At 41.7% G+C, this 25,929-nt stretch overlaps 1 protein-coding gene and 1 non-coding gene across 2 annotated transcripts; one reads left to right on the forward strand and one right to left on the reverse strand.

Annotated features, from left to right (window-relative positions):
* Positions 1–1,669: 1,669 nt before the first annotated feature.
* On the reverse strand, positions 1,670–1,776 carry LOC150040872 (U6 spliceosomal RNA). Its single transcript, XR_016533983.1, has one exon. It is a non-coding gene; the product is annotated as a U6 spliceosomal RNA (small nuclear RNA).
* An 11,373-nt stretch (positions 1,777–13,149) lies between these two features.
* Positions 13,150–14,027, forward strand: Ube2s (ubiquitin conjugating enzyme E2 S). Its single transcript, XM_090326257.1, has one exon. It carries the CDS (start codon positions 13,356–13,358, stop codon positions 14,025–14,027), a length of 672 nt encoding a protein of 223 aa, XP_090182383.1. The 5' UTR covers positions 13,150–13,355.
* Positions 14,028–25,929: the final 11,902 nt, after the last annotated feature.

A 25,929-nucleotide genomic window follows, 5' to 3' on the forward strand; every position in this document is an offset into this window, starting at 1 on the left:
GAATTCAAACAACAAGCTGTACAAGATTAGCTTTGGACTTTTTCACCAGTGGTTTTATACTGGTGCTAACAAATTTTTGGGATTTGGAAAGCCTGTGTGTGTGTGTGTGTGTGTGTGTGTTGGTCCTGGGGTTGAAACTCTAGGCTTGGGTGCTGTCTGTGAGGACTTTTTTTTCTTTTCTTCTTTTAGGCTCAAAGCTAGAATTCTACCACTTGAGCCATAGCTTCACTCTTGGCTTTTGGTTTTTAATTAATAATAACATTTTCACAGACTTTCCTGCCCAGGCTGGCTTTGAACCTAGATCCTCAGATCTCAGCCTCATGGAAAGGTAGGGGTATGGCGTCAGCTACCTGTGCTGAGCTTGATTTGGAGTATTTTTTATCTTAATTATAGAAGTGCAATGCTTTAGTCGATCATGGGGCTTGAACTCTGGGCCTGGGTTCTGTCCCTGAACTCTTCAGCTCAAGGCCGGCACTCTACCATGTGAACCATAGCACCACTTTACACTCCCACCAACAGTGTAGTAGTGATCCCTCCTGGCCACATCCCCGCCAGCATCTGTTGTTATTACATTTCTTGATCCTGGCCATTCTAACTGGAGTGAGGTGGAATCTCAAACGTTTTTTTATTATTTACATTTCTTTTATGGCCAGAGATGTGAAGCATTTCTTCATGTGTCTATAGGCCATTCTTATTTCTTCTTCAGAGAAGACTCTCTTAAGTCTTTGGCAAAAACAATCCTTAGCAGAAAGAACAGCATGGGACTAATGTCAATACCAAACTTTAGACTCTATTGCAGAGATATAGTAACTAAAACAGCTTGGTACTGGCAGAAGAGCAGGCTTGAGGACCAATGGAATATAACTGAAGGCCCAGAAATCAACCCACAGACCTATGATCTCTTAATCTTTGATAAGGCAGCCAAAACAATACAATGGAAAAAAGACAGCCTCTTCAACAAGTGGTGCTGGCAGAACTGGTTAAGCACCTGCAGAAAACTAAAGGTGGATCCTTCTATGTCACCCTGCACCAGGATTAACTCCAAAAGGATCAAAGACCTCGAGGTAAAAGCAGATACACTGAAAACTTTACAAGAAGGAGTAGGAGATACACTAGGCCTCCTTGGCACAGGTGGAAACTTTCTTAATAAAGAGCCGGAAATACAACAAATTAAATAAAATTTGGACACATGGGACTGTATTAATCTGCAGAGATTCTGTAGGGCAAAGGTCATAGGTAGCAAGTTAAATAGAAAGCCCCCAGAGAGGGAGAAGATCTTCACTAACCATACAACAGACAAAGGCCTCATATCTAAAATATATCAACAGCTAAAAAAATTTTATCTCTTCAAAACAAATATTCAAAGAAACAACTATCCCATTAAAAAAAAAATGGGTTACTAGTTTTACCTCCACTGGCTTTGATACCTTTCCTATTCAGCCCCTCACAAAATGACATTTCTTTTCCGTTTTCTTTTTGCCAGTCCTACAACTTGAACTTAGGGCCTGGTCACTGTCCTTGTGCTTTCTCAAGACTAGAGCAGTACTATTGGAGCCACAGCACCACTTTTGACTTTTTCTGTGTATGTGGTACCAAGAAATGGATCCAGGGTTTTCATGCATGGTAGGCAAGCACTCCATCACCAGGCCAAACTCCCGGCCTCTTTTTTTTTAATATGGAATGCTTCACGAATTTGTGTGTCATCCTTGCACAAGGGCCATTCTAATTTTCTCTGTATCTTTCCAATATTAGTATATGTGCTGCTGAAGTGAGCACCAAAATGCCATTTCTAACCCTGCACGGGTCACTGTTTTTCTGCCCATTAGATGGCAGTATTGCACCGTGTGACTGACATTCCTTGCTCTTCATGGGCTTTTTTTTTTTTTTTTTTACTTTTTTTTTTTTCTTTTATGCCAGTCCTGGGGCTTGAACTCAGAGCCTGGGCACTGTCCTTGGACACATTTTGCTCAAGGCTAATGCTCTGCCACTTAGGCCACAGCCTCACTTCTGGCTTTTTCTGTGTATGTGGTACCGAGGAATCAAACGCAGGGCTTCGTGCATGCTAGGTGAGCACTCTACCACTAGGCTGCGCTCCCGGCCCCTACTTTGCCACTCTTAACATGCTGGGCTGCTCTTATCAGATGTCCAACCATGGGGATCTCTAATTAAAGATTGAAATCTTGAGGATGAGGATGCCCAGTGACCCAATTCTCCACACTTGCTTCTGATACTTTATTATACTATCATGTAGCTGACTAACTCGGAAAACTGGCGCCCGGAAGTGGGACAGGCACTAATGTCACTATCTATGTGAAGATGTGGAGGAACCCTTGAGGTTAGCCAGTGAAACAGGTTAAAGGAATTTGGACCGGCAGCCTAGAGAAAGCCAAAAATGCTTAGGTGAGCTTAGCGGGTGATGGGGAGGGGGAGGATGGGCTCAGCAGACATGGAAGTTGAGAAAAATGTGGGTACAAAAGGTCAGGCTGATGAGGTTTCAACTTTAAAGGCTGACTCCATTTAGCAATGTCACCAGAGATAATCATTTTTTACATGGGATTAAAAAAATTGACTACATAAAACCCAGGCCCTGATTTTTTTTTTTTTTGGAATCTGGGTTTAAAAGTGATAGACTCAGATGGGAACCAGTAATCCTAGCTACTCAGAAGGCCAAGATCTGAGGGTTGTGGTTCAAAGCCAGCCTGGGCACAAAAGACCATTTAACTCTTATCCCCAATTAACATCCAGAAAACCGGAAGTGGTTGAGCAAAAGAAGCTCAGGGACAGTGCCCAGGCCCAGAATCAAGCCCCATGACTGACCAGAAAAAAAGTGATAGACTGGATTATGTGGTAACACAGATTTCAAGGAAATAAACCATTCAGGATGCAGCATGTATATCAGCTTTTCATCAAGTTTACAGTGAGAATCAGGAGGAGCACAGTGGAAGGACCCTAAAAATTTGCATTTTAGTCAGCAAAAGTGTACATGGGTGTTGGTTTTGTTTTTCGTTTGTCTTGTTTGTTAGTTTATTTGTCTTTAGGAGGGTAAGGGGGGCACATTAAAGGTGGGACAAAGGACAAACAAATACAGCAGGAATACTTACTAGATACTATGTTGAAAATGAACGATACAACTTGTGACTGGAGACAGGAGGGAAAAACTGGGAGAGAGCCGGGAAAGAGGTGACATTTTCCAAAAAGAACTGTACTCTTTACTTGACTTATGGTATTGTAACCCCTCTGTACATCACCTCTACAATAACAATAAAAATATATTTTAAAATTATAAAGCCAGGTATGGGGGCTCATACTTGTAATCCTAGCTACTCAGGAGGCACAGATCTGAGGATCATGCTTCAAAGCCAGCCTGGACACTTAAGTCCATGAGACTCTTATCTCCAATTAACCACCAGAAAACCCGAAGTAACACTGTTGCTCAAGGGGTAGGGTGGTAGCCTTGAGCTGAAGAGCTTGGGGACAGCGCCCAGGCCGAGTTCAAGTCCCACAACCACCACCAACAACAAAATCAGTATAATCAGAAGAGCAACTCATTAATTTTTTCATTGTCCTCCCCTCACCAAATCAATTGACTAAGCTGAGACCATTAAGAAAAAGGGGTAGATCGGTGGAAGATTCAGGGTGAGTCTTTCTGAGCTCTGTAGGGGAAAGTTTATACCTAAAGATCGATTCTAAGTAGGCTTTAGAACCACAGAGATCTCAGTCAGTGAGGAGAAATGCTCGACCTCTCTGGCCATAAAAGAAATGCAAATCAAAACAACTCTGAGATTCCACCTCACTCCAGTTAGAATGGCCAGGATCAAGAAATGTAATAACAACAGATGCCAGTGGGGATGTGGCCAGGAGGGATCACTACTACACTGTTGGTGGGAGTGCAAACTCGTTCAACCGCTATGGAAAGCAGTATGAAGGTTCTAAACATAGATATCCCCTATGACCCAGCAATACCATTCCTTTGCATTTACCCACTTGTCCAGAAACAAAGACAAACTAAATCCACTAGCACAATGATGTTCATTGCAGCAATATTTACCATAGCAAAGGTATGGAACCAACTCAGATGCCCCTCAGTAGATGATTGGATCAACAAGATGTGGTATTTATACACAATGGAATTCTATGCTGCCATCAGAATGACATTGCCCCATTTGTAAGGAAATTGAAAGACTTGGAAAAAATCATATTAAGTGAAGTAAGCCAGACTCAAAGGAACATAGGCTCAACAGTTTCACTCATTTGTAGTAGTACAAACCTAGGACTCTCCTAGCAGAGGATTACAATAGCTCAAAACCAAGATATATAAGGTAATATAGGATGAGGCTAAATGAAAGGATCTCCAGAATATGGAAACAAGAGCTTTATCTTGTGTGATTGTTGTTCTTAGTGTACTATGTTATTTCTCATCTCTTTTGTTGTCCCTTGGTTATTCTCATATTGTTACACTATGTTACCTTGTTATCTGGGATATTGTATATATGTTTATGTGTTTATTTGAAATAGGAAAAGGAAGGGGGGAAAACAAGATGAGATTAGGGGGTGGGGTTTGGAAATGGGGACAAAAACATGAGAAGGGGTATCAATGTATGTGAAGTAAGGCACCTTCTATCTGGAGAATATAACTGTAATCCTTCTATTAATTACAATTTTTAAAAGGAAAGAAAAAGCAAAAGGGGGGAGGTGGAATGTGGCCTAGTGGTAGAGTGCTTGCCTAGTATGCACAATGCTCCAGGTGTGATTCCTTGGTACCACATATACAGAAAAAGGCGGAAGTGGTGCTGTGGCTCAAGTGGTAGAGCACTAACCTTGAGAAAGCCCAAGGACAGTGTCCACGCCCTGAGTTCAAGTCCCAGGACTGGCAAAATTTTTTTTCTTCTTTTTTTGTTTATTTTTTTCCTTTTTTATTTTTATTTTTATTTTTTTGCATTTTTTATTGTAATTAGTAAAAGGGTTACATGATATTTGCCAGATAGAAGGTGCATTAATTCACATACATTGATACATGTCTTGAACATGGGGGTACAATGAAGGAGAATGTCAATGAAGAAGCAGTTGACAAAAATTTAAATAGGGAGAGAATGGGGTTACAATATGGTTAGAATGTCTGAATGTCACTTCACTTCTTCCAAATAATGAAAAGGAATAAAGTATGCATCTTTAAAAATACAATGTCAAAAACATACAGAAAAAATGTTTGAAAGAAAATACATCAGAAAGTCACAGTAATTATTCTTCTTGGTGTAAAAAAAAACTTACAGCAGTAATATTATGGGAATTTAAACTATTCACGCTTTCTGTATTTCTGACTTTATAATGTACATGTATGTTTTTTTAACATGCTTTCAAAATAAGAATCTGGATTCATGGCTGAGATCACATGGCAAAAACAGCTACTATCAGTAAAATTTCATTAGTTTCATGGTGGAAATAAGGAATTAAGAGATTTTTTTTAGTTCATATCTACTTTCTGTCACTTAACTTACTGGAAACTCTCCTCAAATTTTAGGTTTCTCAATTATAAAATGAAGGCAATCATGCCTCCTTCATTAAGGTAATGTGCAGATTATAGGAAATCACATACCTGGTAATCTTTTGTGTATGTATTTAAAATTAAATATTTCATAAGCTTTGATGCTAAGATTGTGCTGACAAAGGCATTTAATTTGAATGTCCTACCCAGCAAACTGTGTCCAGTAAGGCAACTACCTAATCTGGTTGCAGGATCTTTTCAGAAATACCAGGGCTAGCAGAGCAACCAGTGAAGAGAAGGAACTGAGTCCTCACTGATAATCAGTATTGCTTGTTGACTGTTGAGGAGGAAATAAATAGACTCAGGAATCCCATCAATGTACTGGTAATTGTTTCCTCTGTTGCAAGTCCCAGCATAAAAAGGTCTCATGTGATTTGATGTATCCATAAACAAATTGCAGCTATTTGGAAACAATAGTCCTGAATGTATCAGACTGGATTTCATAGCACAGATTAGCCCCAACTAACAAGTCCTGAGTAGCTTACTTGTCTTGTGAAATATTGACAGTCATCATTGCATTCAATGGAAAATGACTATGTTCTAATCTATCTGTTTCCTCTGGATGCTGTAAAAAGTGACCACTTCCTAACAGTGTGAAAGTTTTTCTTATAGAACTATGAGTAGTAAGACAGCTAATAATGAGATAGATCTAGGCACAGTTATGAAAAGGATACTGAAAAGTTTGAAAGTGGATACTGAGATAAATTAAAGATATAAATAGGCTTGTATGCCTTCTGAAAACTCAGGGAAGAATCCATTTTCCTATTATTGTTGTTCTTGTATTCCCCCAGGTTGTAGAGCCTGAATTCTTTTTCTTTCATCTTCCAGATCATGCCAGCATGGGCTGGTAGATTCAATGTCAAAGTGCCTCTGGTCTACATGGTGTAGTTTCTTTTTCACAGGACTCCTATGATTCTGTTAGGCCCATACAAATAATTCAGGATAATGGTTTCAAGCTAAAGCTCTTAATACAAGATTACCTTTTCCACCTAAATAAACATGTTCACAGTAATCAGGACATAAATATCTTTATAATTGAGGGGGGCATTATTTTGTGTATCACCACTACATGAAAATAAGATGATTATTATGTAAAGAAGAAATGTTATTATAATTAAGAACCTGGTAGTGTTCGTGTTGCTGATTAACAAAAGAAATATTAAGGACACACAATAAAGAAAGGCAGTAGACTGAAAAAAAAAAGAAGCAGTTGTCAAGATTAGCTTCGCTTATAAAAGAAAAAAAAGCCTGTCCTTTGAATGAAAACAATAGGAAACAGGCTATGAGGGCATCTCAGAAAACAGAGAGTCACCCCATCCATCAGAAGCACAGAAAAATAGCTAGGCATGGTGGTTCACGCCTGTAATCCTAGCTACTCAGGAGAGAAATCTGAGGATCGAGGTTCAGAGCCAGCCTTGGCACTAAAATCCGTGAAACACTTATCTCCAATTAATCACTAGAAAACCAGAAGTGGAGCTGTGGCTCACGGGGTAGGACGGTAGCCTTGAGCAGAATAGCTCAGAGGTAATACCCAGGCCCAGAGTTCAAGCCCCAGAACTGGCAAAAAAAAAAAACCCAAAACAAACAAAACAAAAGTGCAGAAAAATAGCTGGGCCTGGTAGCTCACGCCTCTATCCTAGCTACTCAGGAGGCTGAGATCTGAGCCTTCTGGTTCAAAGCAGCCCAGGCACTAAAAAGTCCATGAGTTTCTTATCTCCAATTAACCACCAGAACACTGAGGGTAAGGCAGTAACCTTGAACTGAAGAGCTCAGGAACAGCACCCAGGTCCAGTGTTCAAGTCCACGACACACACACACACACACACACACACACACACACACACACACACACACACACAAATACAAAAAAAAACCATTTATTTCAATGAGGTTTCAGGGCTAATTTGTTTTAGAAACAGGACTCAGTTGGGCCTGGGGATGTGGCTCAGTAGTAGAGTGCTTGCCTAGCATGCACGAAGCCCTAGGTTTGATTCCTCAGTACCACATAAACAGAAAAAGCTAGAAGTGGTGTTGTTGCTCAAGTAGTAGTGTTGGCCTTAAGAGAAAAAGCACAGGGACAGTGCCCATGCCCTGATTTCAAGCCCCAAGATTGGCAAAAAAAAAAGATAGGACAAAGTTTTCTTGCTCATTCAGGACAACTCAGGATTCATTTCCCTCTGTCCAGCTGACAAGGCACTAAAAAGCTGATACAGCTGTGATTCAAGCCAGCTGATCTGTGTTAGCAGATGTTACTGCTACCTATTTGATCCTGGTTTTGCAGGCATCTACAGAAATTATGGAGTCATGGCTATTTTCTCAAGATGTTAATGCAAAGGCAGGGAGTCTAGGCAGTGTGCGTCCAGATCACAGCCCCTGATAAGGATTCTGCAGTGAACAAATGTGTAGTGAAACAATCTGAATGAGGATGCAGTGGAGTTCAAAGGAAGACAATGATGCCAGCAACACGCAGTGCTCATAAGGGAAAGCTGCAGAGAACACCCAGAGCCAGCCCAAGAAAGACAGTGGTCATGTGGACCAGCAAGCCATAGAGGCAGAGCAACCTAATTCTTTGGGAATCCAGATTCTTCTACAGTTATACCTGAGATGAGGTAGGATTTAATATTTTCCATACTGGGCTTCAATCTTGTTTCAGGCCAATTCTATATTTCTGGGTTGGTAATGGATGCCCTGTTTCTTTATATATATATATTTTTATGGTAATTAATAGAAGGGTTATATTATATTCGCCAGATAGAAGGTGTGGATGCCCTGTTTCTATCACACAATTATATCTTGGAAATATGCTGCTCTCTTTTTTTAATTTTAATTTAATTTTTAAGAGTGTAAGACTATATTTGAATCACAAAAAAACAAACCAAAAAGGTAGTGCATATGGAAAAAAATAATGTAACAAATTCATGTTAAGTGCCTAGTATGAGCATGCGCTTAACATCTAAAACAAAAAAGGTACTAATATATAAAAAATTGGAACTAATATATATAATATATTTGACAAGTTTGTATTAAAGAATCTCTAATATAAAACATTTAAAATGTGGACAATAATTTTTTCAAGATACAGAAAATAATTAAGATAGACATACCCACAGTTTTTATAAAACCATGCCTGCAAAGACAAGAGATTTCATCCGAGCTCTTCTGGGCTGATGCTGAAGGGCTGTGGGACAGTTCACCAGCAGACCCCGCCTACTTCCATATTGCTTGACTCAGTTCTGACTGGCATGAACTCAGACGGACAATCTCACCTCCCCGTCTGCTGCCACCATGCACAATGCACCTATTTGAGGATTTAAAACACCAGCACCACGTGTTTCAAAGTCACTGCCTTGCTTTTATTATTTCATTATCTTTTAATGCATGTTACTTAGAAAAATGGTTACTACAAAAATAGTGCTCTGGACAATGTGAAATTTCCAAATCAGTGTGCTCCTTCACTCATAAACAAGCCAAGAAGCCATGACTTTAAAAGAACACAAATGTAAAAAGCTGATAAAGGTAAAGATTATAAAATTGGTTTATTGTATAAGAAATTCAAGAATAATCAGTTAAAATCTTATCCTCATGCTACCAATACAAGCAAGAGGTGCTAACCACTTTTATGTCAGGAACCAAGACTCACAAAGAAGCCTCCCTGCAGGCTGTTATTGGGAGGGAGGGAGCGGGGAGGAGACCCGCAGGCCTCCATGTGGGCACAGAAAGCAGGACCAGAGCAACACTGGGTTGATAGGATGCAATTTTAGTTTCTGGCTTCCTGGAGGACCCAAGCCCTTCTAGCCTCAATCTCTCAGTACCACCCACAGTCACAAGTTCTGATTTGTAGGTAGAATTTCATTATTGTTCTAAAACCCTCTGCACAATGGGCATTTCTCCCCCCCCCCAACATCATTGAGCATTGACGCTTTCAGCTATTTAAAAAAAATAAAACCCTTACATCAATTACTATGAAAGATCAACCTACTGATCATTATACATAATAGTGGCATTGCATCTTCTGAATACTCTAAGTACTTAAAATTTCGTCCACTCCTTCAAATCATAGGGCTGAATTACTTAAACATTTTTTGTGTAATTTAGGAAAAAAAAGGAAAAGACAATCTACCTTCCTATGCTTAGGCATTTGTTGGCTTTAGCTAGAAAAGGAGGCTTCTACTAGAAGCAAAGATCCTTAAATCATACAGGATGGTGCCATTATTAATTTAATTTAATTTTTATCTGTCATGGGGCTTGAACTCAGAGCCTGGGCGCTATCCTTGAGCCTCTTTGTGTTCAAGGCTAGTAGTCTACCACTTTGAGCCACAGCATTGCTTCCAGTGCTTTTCTTCCAGATGCCTTTCTGGTGGTTAATTGGAGATAACAGTCTCATGGACTTTCTTGCCCAGGCTGTCTTTGAATCAAAACCCTCAGATCTCAGCCTCCTAAGTCAGTAGGATTAAAGGAGCTACTGTACCCAGCTCTTTAAAAAATTTTATGAAGGAGCTTTTGTGGGATTAAGATACAGTTCCCGCCAGGCACTGGTGGCTTCTGCCTGTAATCAGAGCTATTCAAGAGGCTGAGATATGAGAGTCAAGGTTTGAAGCCAGCCAGGGCAAGAAAGTGAGTGGCAGAGCACCAGTCTTGATTAAATATAGCTCAGGGACAGTTCCCCAGGCCCTGAGTTCAAGCCTGAGGACCAACACAAAAGGAAAAAAAATGATGCAGTTTTAGGTGAGAATGAGGAAAGTATGGTCAAGAAAACCCTTACAAAAGACTGCCCTAGGAATGACATGAGGTGACAATGCTCTAGGGTATTTAGACAAGACCCAGGCTCTCTCCCACTGTCATATCTGATGTATAATTAAGTGAAAATTGCCACCAAGGGAAAGAAAAATAATTGTGCATTTAGTTCTTTAAATGACAGTCTTCTTACTGTATATGTAAATAAAAACTTTTCAAAAGCAGGAAAAGACTGCCCTGGGTTGATGAGAACAAAAGAAGCTCAGTTTTTCATTTGATAGATAGTGATAGAAGTATAATTTCCAGGGCCGGGTGTTTGGTCTAGTGGTAGAGTGCTTGCCTAGCATGCACGAAGATCCAGGTTTCATTCCTCAGTACTGCATACATAGAAAAAGCCGGAAGAGATGCTGTGGCTCAAGTGGTATAGCACTAGCCTTGAGAAAACCAAAGGACAGTGCTCAGGCCCTGAGTTCAAGCCCCAGAAGTGGCAAAATATAAAAAGAAGTACAATTTCCATTAGTAGAGTTGGTTGGTGTGAGAAAGAATGATTCATGTCAAATGGTTAGCCAGACCCTAGTACAAATCAGAATGAGGTGAATGCTTGCAGTGGGTTATTGATACTTGCATTATTCAGGGTTCTCAAGAGGCAATTGTGTGTGTGTGTGTGTGTGTGTGTGTGTGTGTGTGTGTGTGTGTGTACACATGGAGGGAGGAAAGAATGGAGAGAGAGAAGATGGAGATATAGTATGGGACTGTGGCTCATATTATTATGAAGGCTGACAGGTCCTATTATTTGCATTATGAAAACTGGAGAATCAATAAAGTCAGTGTTAGAATTTAATCTCAGCTCAAAGTCCTCAAAACCATCGTATAAGTCCAAAGTGTTTGAGCAGGGACCCTGAAAAATGTTCAGCATGAGGTGGCCAAAAGAGTTACAGCAGCTTGCCCAGCAGGGGACACGGTGGCAGTTCTGTCCTGGACTCTGTGCTGTCCCTGTGAACCTCCCAACCAGTGTCAAAATGTGAGGTGAGAGGCATGGAAATGGCATCGGGCTGTCATTAGTTTTGTGGGCTGAGGGCAGGCATGTACCACAGGAAGAAAAAATGGTCCCCAAATAAGTCAACAACCCAAACCTCAGACCTTAAGGGGTGACAATAGCAGGCAGGCAGTCCATCTGTCCATCTTGCTTCTGACCAAATGTTGCTCTTAATTACAGAAGTATGAGCTCATTATCTCACCAGGAACCATGTTAGGATGGAAGGTTAGTGTCCAGATGACCAATGAGGAACAGGAGGCACACAGGCCTGAAGTCAATTTCTTGTTAAGTAAAGCATCCTCGAGTCACATCTGAACTATGTGGCTCCAGCTCCTACTCTTGGTTTTCTAGCTGTGTTATTATTTCAAAAAGTAGATGAAGCCTGGGTGAGAGATATTAGGTGTATTTTCTCCAAAGTATTAAGCTGTGGACATCAGCGTCCTTGTATGAGAGAGGAACTTTGGCTTAGAGAGGACCAAAGACTGGTTCACCATTATACAACCAGGATATGGGGTACCAAACTATTTTTTGGCCAGTCCTGGGGCTTGAACTCAGGCCCTGGGCACTGTCCTTGAGCTTTCTCAAGGCTAGTGCTTTACCACTTGAGCCACAGTAGCTCTTCTGATTTTTTCTCTGTATGTGAAACCAAGGAAGCAAACTCAGGGCTTTGTGCATGCTAGGCAAGCACTCTACCACTAGGCCACACACCTGGCCCTGTGGCCATGTTTTTTAATGAGGCTATCCAACCTATATCACGATATCAAGTCTTGCCCATGCCACACAGTAGGGTGCTTCTTCCCACAGCTGCTGTCAGGAGATAGAATAATCCATTCCTTATGACATCACCTCCCCCAAACAGGAATTAGGGAGTGTTTGTAGCCTCTAGGATAGAAGCCAAAACCTTCAGGCTCTCAGAGGTGGATGGGAAGAAAATGTCACCCATAGTTTACAGAGAGGACTGGTGTGCTGAGCCACTGCGAGCACTATGATTGAGTCCTAGAGAGTCACCTTACTCTTACTACTCACATTTTGTTTGAATTGTGATGCCATTTTTGCCAGAGATTGTAGAAATATTTAACAATACTTTTTCCCCTATCCTTGGGCTTGAACGCTGAGCTTCTTTTGTTCAAGGCTAGCACTATACTAGTTGAGCCCCAGTGCCGCTTCTGGCTTTCTGAGTAGTTTATTGGATTTAAAAGTCTCATGGACTTTCTATGTGGGCCTTTTCCACTTTCTGATATGATATATTTCTCTGATAATGTTCTATGGGTTCAAGAGGCTTTTGTTTTTTTTTCTGTAATAAATCTCTAGTACACTATTCAGAAAGTCCTTGTAGTAGGGGAGCTGGGAGCCAAATAATTTACTGATTTATTTTTCTTATTTATTGTAAATGAACAGGGGTTATAGGTACATAGGCAAGGTGATGAGCTATTTCTTTTTGGACATTGTTACACCCTTCCTCATTTTTTGTCCTGCTTTCCCCTCCCTACTCCCCTTCCTCCCAAGTTGTAAAGCTCATTTCCAACTGTCTAGTGAGTGTGGTTGTAGCTTTAATTCATCCTTTGTCCTGCTGTTTCTTTGATTCCCTTTTCCTGTCATGGATGAGATAAACTTATATACAAGACAAAGGGTATCGCAACCAAAACAAAACAAAACAAAAAAAAGGGGGGGGGAGGAAAAAAACAACTGCAAACAATACCTTATAGACACTTTTTGTTTCTCATTATCGGAGTTCATTTTGATTGGGTTCATTCTATGTTGTCATAGGCACCTAACCATTGGGCTATTGTGATCCTCTGGTTAGGAATGTCAGAGGGCTGAGAAGGGGCGGGCACGGCATTGGAGGAGCCTCGGGCCTGATGTAGAGTAGGCGAAGCCGGGAGCTCAGTGTGCTGTGAGCAAAGGAGACAGCAGGAACTCAAGCCTGGTCTGTGTGGGCCACAGCAGCAGCCCTTGTTTGGCTTCCTTCCCTCCCCCTCACCGCCCTAGCCTGGAGAGCTCCGGAAGAGGGCCGGGAGGACCCGCCCCTGGCCGGCCATAGCCATGAGCACTAACGTAGAGAACCTGCCTCCCCACATCATCCGCCTGGTGTACAAGGAGGTGGCCACGCTGATCGCAGACCCACCTGATGGCATTCAGGTCTTTCCCAACGAGGAAGATCTCACGAATCTGCAGGTCACTATCGAGGGCCCTGAGGGTACCCCGTATGCTGGAGGTGTATTCCGCTTAAAACTCCTACTGGGGAAGGACTTTCCTGCCATTCCACCCAAGGGTTATTTCCTCACTAAGATCTTCCATCCAAATGTGGGTGCCAATGGTGAAATCTGTGTCAATGTGCTCAAGAAGGACTGGACTGCTGAGCTGGGCATCCGACACGTACTGCTGACCATCAAGTGCCTGCTGATCCACCCTAATCCTGAGTCTGCACTCAATGATGAGGCCGGCCGCCTACTCCTAGAAAACTATGAGGAGTATGCTTCCCGGGCCCGTTTGTTCACAGAAATCCACGGAGGGAGAGGTGGGCTCAGCAGTGGAAAGCCTGATGCCAATCAGACACTGGCCAATGGCACTGCAACCTCCTCCACTGAAATCATGGTCCCCGGGGTCCTTGGAGGAGCAGAGGGTCCCATAACTAAGAAGCATGCAGGCGACAGAGATAAGAAGCTGGCCGCCAAGAAAAAGATAGACAAAAAATGGGCACTAAGAAGGCTGTAGTGGGCTCTTCTTCCCACCTCTGACCCAACTCTTCCCCACCTGTTCTTTTTCTCCCACTCGGTCTCTAAGTTACTTGAATTATGGCTTGGCTGGGGGGAGGGTTTGGGGGCCACTGGAACCTGGATTTGTTTTTCTAAATAAAGTTGGAAAAGCAAAAAAAAAAAAGAATGTCATAGACAATTTAGTTATTTCAAATGAGGGAAACCATACAACCTACATGTCTTTGGGCCTGGCTTGCTTCCCTTAATACAACTTTTTTCCAGTTCTTTTCATTTCCTTATGAATGGTGCAATGTCAGTTTTCTGATGAAGGACCAGAACTCCATTGTGTATAAGTATCACATTTTCTTGACCCATTCACTTACTGAGGGGCATTTGGGTTGATTCTATATCTTAGCTATGGTAAATATTGCTGCAATGAACATGTTGTGCTGGCAATTTTAGTGTGACCTTGCGTGTGATCATGTGGGTAAGTGCCCAGGAGTGGGATTGCTGGGTCATAAGGGAGCTCTATGGTTAGATTATGTGGCCGAAGGTCTGTGGGTTTATTTCTGGGTCTTCAGTTCTGTTCCATTGGTCCTCAGGCCTGTCCTGTTTTGTTTTGTTTTTTATTACCACAGTTTTGAGGTTTGGTATTGATATTCCTCCAGCATTGTTCTTCCTGCTAAGGATTATTTTTTGCTATTCTAAGACTTGTATTCTTTTGTATGAATTTTTAGATTGTTTCTGTTTCATTGAAGAATGTTGTTAGAATGTTGATGGGTATTGAATTGAATTTGTAGATAGCTTTTGGCAACATTGCCATGTTCGTGATGTAATCCCAAGAGCACAGGTTTTTTTTTCACTTCCTTAGATCTGCTCTAATTTCCTTTTTAAGCCGAATGATTTAAATACTTCATTAAAACCTGCATACTCCCTCCAAGGAAGGGTTAGGAGTAATTTCATTTATGATATGAATAGTCATACGAACACAAAGAATGTCTGGGGGCATGCAAATATGTCTACTGGGCTTCAAATAAATGATCCTGGATAATTATGGGCCTCATTCAGATGTGAAGAAAGATGGACTCCCAAGATTGAGGAGCAGGGTGGATGGCTCTCTTCCATCCTGTGAGTGATTGGTACTCACTCTCTCATTAGATTCTGAGCCACCAAAACAGTCAGATGAAATATCCATAAATGACCTCAAAGAAGCCTCTGTTCCTGAGGGGAAAATTAAATGACTCAAACTGCAAGATGGGGCTGATAGTCATATACACACACAGGAAGCTGAGCAGTAGCCATTCGAGCCTCTCTTCCCCAAGGATATTCGCCTTCATTTCTCTAATTCTTCCCTTCCAGGGTCATGCTCTGGACATTAGGAAAGAACAAACCCACCCACAATATTCCACCCCCACTCTCTCATCACCAGGAGCCCCACCTCCACACCTCAATTCCTTCCAGCTCCACAGCCACAGCCTTCAGCATCCTGGAGGCCTCCACTACCCTGGCTGCGTCTTCCAGAATTCCCTACTGTCCGACAATCTTGCTGCTCCTTACTAGTTTAGCAGAAGCTCTGAACACCCCCTCACACGCAGTGCTTTTTCTCCCTAACCTCCTGCCAACATGCAACACCAGTGAAACATAGTCTTGAGTTTAGAGTCAGAGTCTGTGGGGGAAGGAGCCAAACTGAAAAGGACAACATGAATGAATGATGACAGGATTTATGGGAAGACTCGAACACAGAAGACCCTGCTAGTAGGTGGTCAGAAATCTCTCTAGACAAGGTGTGACATATTTTATAGGCTTACCTGACATATTTAAGATTAGAAGTAGTCTAGATTTCAGGTGATTTTCAGATGTTGGAAACATTTTTAAACACACATGTATTTATATGCAAATATACACTTATACACTAATATTTATATATGTATGTCATGAAAATGTTGTGGATGTGGGACCCAAGTATAAACACAAAATTCATTTAAGTTTTACACACACATTATACACACATCCTAAAAGTGATTTGTGTGATGCGTATATGCACACTCAAGAATGGAGTACCAAAGAGGATTAGGAGAGAAACACAAAGATGCAGTGCCTAAGTGCCTCTTCATATTTTTTATAAAATAATATACACACTGAAAGGAGCAAAAGGCTTTTTATCTTTTAATTTTTAGTTTTTGATGAGTCTTCTTTACAATATGGTATGTATAGCTTATGTATGGTGTATTACTGTGGATATCTTTGGAAGAGGGGGCGAGGACACAGAACTTGAGGGAAACAGGGTGGAAAAAGTACAGTAGTAGAGCTCACTAGACATCAATGAAAGTGAATTATACAACTCATGGGTGGAGGGCTGGGATTATGGCTTAGTGGTAGAGTTCTTGCCTAGTGTGCATGAAACCCTGGGTTCCATTACTTAGCACCACATAAACAGAAAGAGCCAAAAGTGGCACTGCGGCTCAAGTGGTAGATTGCTAGCCTTGAGCAAAAGAAGCTCAAGGGCAGTGCCCAGGGCCTGAGTTCAAGCCCCAGGACTGGCACAACCAAATCAAACAAAATAAAATCTAGGTGGAGTCAGGAGGCACTGGGACAGAATGAAGGAAAAGAAAACACAAAAAGAAATGTACTCATAACCCGACTCCATGTAATTGTAAACTCTCTGTACATCACCTCTATAATAGCAATAAATTAATTTTTAAAAAGTGGACCCAGGGGCCAGGAGTTTGGCCTAGTGGTAAAGTGCTTGCCTAGCATGCATGAAGGCCCAGGGTCAATTCCTCGGTACCACATACATTAAAAAAAAAGCTGGAAGTGGTGCTGTGGCTCAGCGGTAGAGCTCTAGCCTTGAGAAAAGTCCAAGGACAGTGTTCAGGCCCTGAGTTCAAGTCCCTCGACTGGCAAAAAAGTGGACCCAATGTCACAAGTATGTCATGCCCATCTTCAACAATGCTGTACCCCAAATCACACCTGCATTCTAACAACAAGCTGTTGGAGGATATCAGCTGTGGACTTTTGTACTCGTGGGTTTCCAGGGGTCCTCAAAATGTTTTGAGTGTTGGAGAATTTTAGAGTTTCAGATCAGGGATGCTCAGCTAGTATTACCTCGATGTTCAGGTGAAGAAAACAGTATCTACGATGTTCAGCTACTCATTGAAGATTGCAAAACTAGTTCTTTTTTTTTTCATTTTATTTATTATCAAGGTAAAGTATAAAGGGGTTACAGTTACATTCTCCAGGTAGTAGGTGCATTACTTCTTAGACATTGATACCCCCTTCTTATGCTTTTGTCCCCATTTAATGGATACTCATCGTCTCCCCCACCCCCTCCCAATCATCTCGTTTTCCCCCCTTACCTTTCCTATATCAAATAAACATATATACAATATGCCAGGTAACAAAATCAGATACAGTAACAATATGAGATTAACCAAAGGGCAACAAAGGCAAAACTAGTTCTTGACTGATCACTTTTTACTTAGGTCTGTTAAAAAAAAAAAAGCAAAAGTCCTCAGTATTCATTATATCATTCTCTCCACTCACCAACTTTAATTGGCATACAACATCTGTGTGTTTGTGTGTGTACGCACATGCATGGTCCTAGGACTTGAATTCAGGGCTGGGGCACTGTCCCTGAGCTTTTTTGCTCAAAAATACCATTCTACTACTTGAGCCACAGCTCCATTCCTATTCATTGGAGATGAGAGTCTCACAGAGTTCATAGACTTTTCTGTCTGGTCTGGCTTTTTTTTGCCAGTCTTGGGGCTTAAACTCAGGGCTTGGGCACTGTCCTTGAGGTTTCTCCAGGCAAGTGCTCCACTTGAGCCACTGCACCACTTTCGGTCTTTTCTGCATGTCATACCGAGGAATCGAACCCAGGGCTTTATGCATGCTAAACAAGCACTCTACTGCTAAGGCCACACTTCCAGCCCTAGTCTGGCTTTCTAAACTTGATCCTCAGATCAATGCCTTGTGAGTAGTTAGAATTACAGGCATGAGCCACCCGTACCCACAAGTACCTCTCTCTATCTCTAAATACCCTACAGAGATACTGTTTGAGTCCAAGACGATTATTACTTGGAGAAGGTAAACATTGCTTGCAATTCACAACTGGTTGCTCAGACCAGACCCAAAGCTCAGACGCTTGGATTTATTCTCCACACAGCCACACTGGGTTAAGAAAGACAATGGACCACTGAGATGTAGTGCTAATGTAGACTTTTTTAAAATTGTTATTATGTAGTGGTACAAAGGGGCTACAATTCCATAAATCAGCTTCTTGGATAATGTCACCCCTTCCTTCGTTCTCCTTCATGCCTTCCCTCCTGTGCCCCTATTTATTGTAGTGTACATTAACTCACCCTCCATCCATTCCCATGAGTCTTTGCCCCACCAAAAACAATGTGTCCATTTCCTAAAGCCACCTATTTCACACAGCCCCAAATATGATATTCATGTAACCAACTGCCAATTGAAAAGTGTGAAAACAGTTGTTGGATGACAAAAAAAAATAGTTCCGGGGCTGGGAGTTTGGCCTAGTGGTAGAGTGCTTGCCTAGCATGCACGAAGACCCGGGTTTGATTCCTCGGTACCACATACATAGAAAAAAAAATAGTTCCCAGAACTTTTTCTTAAATGCCAAAATGGTGCAGGTAAAGAGCTGAGCTATGCCTTGCTCCCCTTGCCAGTTAAAGAATTAAAAGGCAGGAAAGTGTTTAAACAGTAAATGTATTTGAAAGTGAAAGACAAACCATAAAAGAAAATAGAAAAAATATTTAGCAAACTCTGAAAATAGGAGGAGGAGATTTCCTAGCACCACCAGAACAGTGAGTGGGGGGTAAGGGGGCGGGATGTTCAAGCGGCTGCTAGATATTTGGTCTCTAGTCCCTTCCCTCTAGGGGGAATGGATCTTTGATTTGATTTGCCAACTGGTAGTAGAGCAGTGTGGAGTGCCTTTGTGATTGTATCCCCTGATCCTGGAAACCAGAGCAGTAAAGTTCCTGCCTAGTCAAACCTATTCTATCCTGGAATACTGGGGCAAAGTGGGAGGGTGAGACTTCTGATGCTTTTGTGTCTGCTCTAAGCACAGGTGCCCTGGGGCTTGAACTCTGGGCTTGGATGTTGTCCCTGCGCGATTCAGCTCAAGGTTAGTGCTCTACCACTTAAGTCACAGCACCACTTCTGGTTTTCTGGTGGTTGATTGGTGAAGTATCTCAAGGACTTTCCTGCCTGGGCTGGCTTTGAACTGCAATCCTCAGATCTCAGCATCCTGAGTAGCTAGGATTATAGGCGTGAGCCACTGGAATATGGCAAGACCATGCCTTTTTTTGCCAGTCCTGGGGCTTGAACTCAGGGCCTGAGCACTGTCCTTAGGCTTTCTCAAGGCTAGAGCTCTACCACTTGAGCCACAGCACCACTTCTGGCTTTTTCTCTGTATGTGGTACTGATGAATCGAATCCGGGTCTTTGCACATGCTAGGCAAGCACTCTACCACTAGGCCAAATGCTCGGCCCTTCGGGGATTTCTTTACCAGTATTTATTTCAGGGAGGGAGGTGAAACTTACCATTCTCAGCAACGTACAAAGATGCAAAGATGCAGAACAATTGTCATTATTGCCCAAGACTACTGCACAACACTATGAAAGGCTTTCTTTCCTCTCTCTCTCTCTCTCTCTCTCTCTCTCTCTCTCTCTCTCTCTCTCTCTCTCTCTCTCTCTCTCTCTCTCTCTCTCTCCCTCTCTCTCTCTCTCTCTCTCTCTCTCTCTCTCTCTCTCTCTCTCTCTCTCTCTCTCTCTCTCCCTCTCTCTCTCTCTCTCTCTCCTTTCTCTCTCTCGTCTTTTTTCAGTTCTGGAGCCCAAACTCACAGTTTGTCCCTGAGCTTTCTTTGCTAAAGACTAGGAGTCTACCACTTCAACTCACAGCTCCGCCTCAGGGTTTTCAGGTGATTAATTGGTGGTAAGCCTTTCTCACAGCCTTTCCTGCCCTAGCTGACTTTGGGCTGTGATCCTCAGATCTCAGTCTCCTGAGTAGCTAGGGTTACAGGTGTGAGCCACTAGCACCTGGCTGGTCTTTTTATTTTTATCCCAGACATAATTGACCTGGAACAATTATCTCAGAATATAATTATCATCCTCATTTTACAAATGAGGTAACTGTTTTTGTTTGCTAGTACTGGGGCTTGAATTCCTGGTGAAGGCCTGGATGCTATCCCTAAGCTCTTTCTGTTCAAGGCAGGTACTCTACCACTTCAACCACATTTCCATTTCTAGATTTTTGGTAGTTAATAGGCCATAGGAATCTCATGGCCTCTTACCTGGGTTGGCCTCAAACTGGTATCCTCAAATCTAAGCTTTCCGAATAGCTAGGATTACAGATTTGACCACCTCGTGCCTATAGAAAGTAGAGGGATGGATGGAACCCAGATGTGGGGGATGGGACCTTGGGTCTCTCAAAGACTAGGCTGATTCTTTACCACTGAGACCCACTTTCAACTCTAACAAATTAAGTGAGAGCTGGGGACATAGCTTAGTAATAGAGGATTTGACTGGCAGGTGAAAGAGTCTCTAGGTACCATCTCCAGCAAAGACAGCAAAAATTCACACACACACACACACACACACACACACACACACACACACACACACACACACACACGGTAATGTGACCTGGATACTGATGGCTCATGCCTGTAATCCTAACAAATCAGGATCCCAGTTCAAAGATAGCCTGGGCTAGCAAAGGCATGAGACTCTGATCTCCAATTAACCACCAAAAAACCAGAAGTGGAGCTGTGGCTCAAAGTGGTAGAGCTCTAGCCTTAAACACAAAAGCTTAGGGATAGAGTCCAGAGTTCAAACCCCATGACTGACATACACACATACAATAAAGATAATGCAGTAAGTGAGTCTCAGAAAGGCTAAGTAATCTGCTTAGTGTTACAGAAAGAATAACTGCCAGTCCATTTATCTGTGGCTTTAATGATGCCCCTCCAAGAAAACCAAAATCATATACTGCCACTTTTCAGATCCACACATCTGCCTGTGTCCTCTGTAAAACTACAAATGTCCTGATATAACTGACAACACTCTAATCACATTGTACTCATCATGACTTCACAGAGAAGAATAACAGAGAGGGCCAGGAGTGTGGCTGAATGGTAGAGTGCTTGCATAGTATTCATGAAGCCCTGGGTTTAAATCCTTGGAGCCACATACACAGAAAAAGCCAGAAGTGGTGCAGTGGGTCAAGTAGTAGAATGCTAGCCTTGAGCAAAAGAGCTCAAGGACAGTGACCAGGTCTTGAGTTCAAGCCCCAGGACTGGCAGAAAAGCCAAAAAAAAAAGACACCATGGGGCCCCAAGGCTTTACCCTACCCCTGGAGAAAGAAAGGAGAGAAGGGAGTTCAGAGGTTATGCAGTGTAATAACCCAGCAAGCTTAGCTGCTACATTCTGTTTTTGTTTTTGTAAAAATGCTTAAGCTGCTTGACCACCAGCATGTGGTTCCTTCCTTGTAGTTGACTGTGGGCATCATAAGGTGACGTCATATGGTGACAACCCCCTGTGGGTGGTTAGGATCACCTGTGTATGGTGTTTACCTTTAAAAGCACAGGCCCACTGAAGTTCAGGGCTGCTCTGTCAGCCTAAAGGTGGAGAGTGGTTTCTGTATTGCTATTAAACTGACTTCTAGCTCAGTTCACTGAGTACTATTGCTGGGGGGTTTCAGGTCCCCCCCCCGAAAATGGCTGAGATATTACATAAGGAGAGACAGATTGCTACCTGTAGTGATTAGTAACATATTTTTTGTCTTTTTGCTTTTTCAGGGAGAGTCTTGATATATATATATATATATATATATATCTCCTAGATATCACTATGTAGGCCAAGTTGGCCAAATATTTCTGATTTTCCTGCTTCTCCCCCCCCACTCACACACCTTATTTACTTGTTTCCTTATTTATTTAACTCTTGGCAATACTGTGGTGTATGGTGTGGATATGGAAAATCAGATAGGTTGTCGAATTTTGCTTGGGGTACCACCTCATTCTGATATGTAAAAAGAGAACATTCTGTAACCTCCCTATACATTACCTCTATAATAAAAAATAAAATTAAAAAGCCATTCTAAGACTGCCATTTTTCCTGATTGGAGACTCATTATAAATTACCTAAATGTACTGAGTAATCGGAATTAGAAAGTGAGAACAACGCTTTAGGGAAGGGCTTACTTGCAAATAGACTCCATAAATGTTAACTATGGAAGGTGACAGGTTACTTTTCTTGACTGTAGTAAGTTATTTCATTGTGCATGTATCACAAAGCATCATCTTATGTACATTAGCTCTATAATATAAAACAGCTATAAAAACAATAGTGCAGGTGGGAGTATAGCCTAGTGGTAGAATGCTTATCTAGTATGCATGAAGCCCTGGGTTTAATTCCCTGGTATCATACACACAGAAAAAAGCTGGAAGTGGTGCTATGGCTCAAATGGTAGGGCACTAGCCTCCAAATCTTGTTCAAAGCCAGCCTGGGCATGAAAGTCTGTGAGACTCTTATCTCCAGTTAACCACCAAAAAAACAGAAGTGGAGCAGTGGCTCAAGTGGTAGAGCACTAGCCTTGAGTTAAAGAGCTCAGGGACAAACATTGTGAAAATGGCAATATTGCCAAGGGCTATCTACAAATTCAACTCAATACCCATCAATATCTCAATGTCATTCGTTAAAGAAATAGAAGAGGCAATCCAAAATTTCATATGGAATAATAAAAGATCCCGTATAGCAAAAAACACTTCTTAGCAGAAAGAACAGCGCAGGAGGAATTTCAATACCAAACTTTAGACTCCATTACAGAGCTATAATAATTAAAACAGCTTGTACTGGCACAAGAACAGGCCTGAAGACCAATGGAATAGAACTGAGGACCCAGATATTAAACCACAGACCTATAGCCACCTAATCTTTGACAAGCCAAAAAAATAGAATGGAAGAAAGACAGCCTCTTCAACAAGTTGTGCTGGCAGAACTGGTTAAGCACCTGCAGAAAACTAAAGTTGGATCCTTCTTTGTCACCCTGCACTAGAATTAACTCCAAATGGATCAAAGACCTCAAGGTAAAAGCAAACACACAGAAAACTTTACAAAAAAGAATAGGAGATATACTAGGTCTCCTTGGCACAGGTTGAAACTTTCTTAATAAAGACCCAGAAACACACAAATCAAAGAAAGTCTGGATAAGTAGGATTGCATTAAACTGCGGAGCTTCTGTATGGCAAAGGACAAAGCTAGCAAATTAACTACAAAGCCTATGGACTTGGAGAAGATCTTCACTAACCATACAACAGACAAAGGCCTCATATCTAAAATATATCAACAGCTCAAAAATTTGAATCACTCCAAAAACTAATCTCCAAAGAAACAACCATCCCATTAAAAGATGGGCCAAAGACTTAAAGACAGTCTTTTCAGAAGAAGAAATACGAATGGCCTATAGACACATGAAGAAATGCTTGACATCTCTGGCTATAAAAGAAATGCAAATCAAAACAACTCTAAGATTCCACCTCACTCCAGTTAGAATGGCCATAACCAAGAAATCTGATAACATCAGAAGCTGGAGGGGATGTGGCCAGGAGGGATCACTACTACACTGTTGGTGGGAGTGCAAACTCGTTCAACCACTATGGAAAGCAGTATGGCAGTTCCTCAAAAGACTAAACATACAGCTCCCCTATGACCCAGCAATTCCACTACTTGGCATTTAGCCAATTGTCCAGAAACAAGGACATACTAAAAACCACTAGCACAATGATGTTCATTGTGGCACAATTTACCATAGCAAAGATATGGAACCAACCCAGATGCCCCTCAGTTGATGAGTGGATCAACAAGATGTGGTATTTATACACAATGGAATTCTATGCTGCTGTCAGAAACAGCGACATTGCCCCATTTGTAAGGAAATGGAAAGACTTAGAAAAAAATCATATTAGGTTAAGTAAGCCAGATTCAAAAGCTCACTGGTTTCCCTCATTGGTCATAATCAGTAGAAACCTTGGGCTCTCCTAGTGGAGATTTACAATAGAACAAAACCTAGATACATAGTATGATGCTAAATGAAAGGACCTCCAGGATATAGAAACAAAAGCCATATAACGAGTGATTGTTGTCCTTAATGTACTATGTTATCTCTCATCTCTTTTGCTGTCTCTTGATTATCTCATATTGTTACAGTATTTCACCATGTTATCTGATATGTTTATTTGGTTATTTGAAATCTGATAGGGAAAGGGGGAAAACAAGATGAGGGGCGTGGGTGGGGGGAGGGAAACGGGGACCAAGACATAAGATAGGGTATCAATGTATGTGAAGTAATGCACCCTCTATCTGGTGAATATAATGTAACCCTTCTATTAATTACAATAAAAATATATAGGAAGAAAAAATATTTTAAAAAAAGAGCTCAAGGGACAGCACCAGGCCCAGAGTTCAAGCTCCACAACAGACAATAATAATAATAATAATAATAATAATAATAATAATAATAATAAATAACCACAAGGATAGAATCACAAGCAGGTGGTCGAACAGGTTAAGCATTTTTACAAAAACAGAATTTGGCAACTAAGCTTTCCAGGTTATTACAAGTTCAAGCCCCAGGACTGGCAAATAAACAAACCCTACATAAAATAATTTTGGAATATATGGGAAAGATTTTTTAAAGCACAACAGCACTTGCACATAGCATAGATCTCCTCTTTATCCCTTTGTTGTGTATGATTTAGAGCACAGAATTGTGGCTACAGCTTTTGATCCATGATGAATTCCAGCTGAGGACTTGGCTCGTTGGGAATGGGGAACAGCTGAGCCATGTCACATGTTGGCATCCTTAAACAAGTAAATTAGTAAATTAAACGAACTGGATATGAACTTCTTTAGTGTGGACTCAAGTTTTGGTGAGATTGTTCTTTGATATGAGTAATGTAAATTACAGCAACATGAGCTTTCATGACAGTGTACTAGCTGACCTATCCTCCCTTTACAAGGTTGGGGGGAGAATTGTATATTTGCTAGTCTTTGAAGTCCTGTAAAAGACCAAGATCAATTGTCTTCCCACACGGGGAGTCCTCCAAGGATTCTACAGTGCTGTTATGCAATTGCTGTGTTGTTTTCAGCACTGGTCATAGACCCTGGGTTGAAATTATGCCAATTCTTATAGTGTTCAGTAAGAGGTCAAACCCATATCTGGTTCTGCCTGATACAAAGCAAACAGTGAAGATGGACCTCATTCCTTGTTGCCTGTTTCTAAAGGTCGCCCTTTTAGCACAGTTCTTCTACTCTGCCTATACAGTAGGCCACATTACTATGGACCCTGGCATCTTGTCTACACTGATGTGTCTCTCCCCTCCCATGTGGCACTGTGTGAATGGCTCTTTTAAATTCTGATTACTGAGGACCTGCTGTGTGGATCACATGTGCAGTTTGTATTTCCAAAGGCCCAGAGAAGTGAGTATCCAAACCCTTATCTGCAAGCATGGAAGCAAACTGAGAAGTTAGGTCTCTATCCACATATTTTTTATTTCATTCTCTGGCAGTTAAAAATTTAGAGGCAGCTCAGCTCTGCGGCCTCATGCCTATAATCCTAAGCTACTCAGGAGGGCTAAGTTCTGAGGAACACAGTTCAAAGCCAGCTTGGGCAAGCTCTTATCTCCAACAAACTACCAAAAAACTGGAAGTGGAACTGTGACTGAAGTGGGATGGTACAAATCTTGAGCAGAAAAGCTCAGGAATAGCGCCCAGGCCCTGAGTTCAAGACTCAGAACAGGCACAAAAAGAAAAAAAGAATTTAGAGGTAAAGAAAAAGGAAACATTTGTAGTGCCTTGCAGCACAGTTTTAGAATTGGACCAGACTCTAAAGTTTAAGTG

This window comes from Megascapheus bottae, chromosome X (assembly GCF_031878675.1).
Source record: "Megascapheus bottae isolate mThoBot1 chromosome X, mThoBot2.hap1, whole genome shotgun sequence".
NCBI lineage: Eukaryota > Metazoa > Chordata > Mammalia > Rodentia > Geomyidae > Megascapheus > Megascapheus bottae.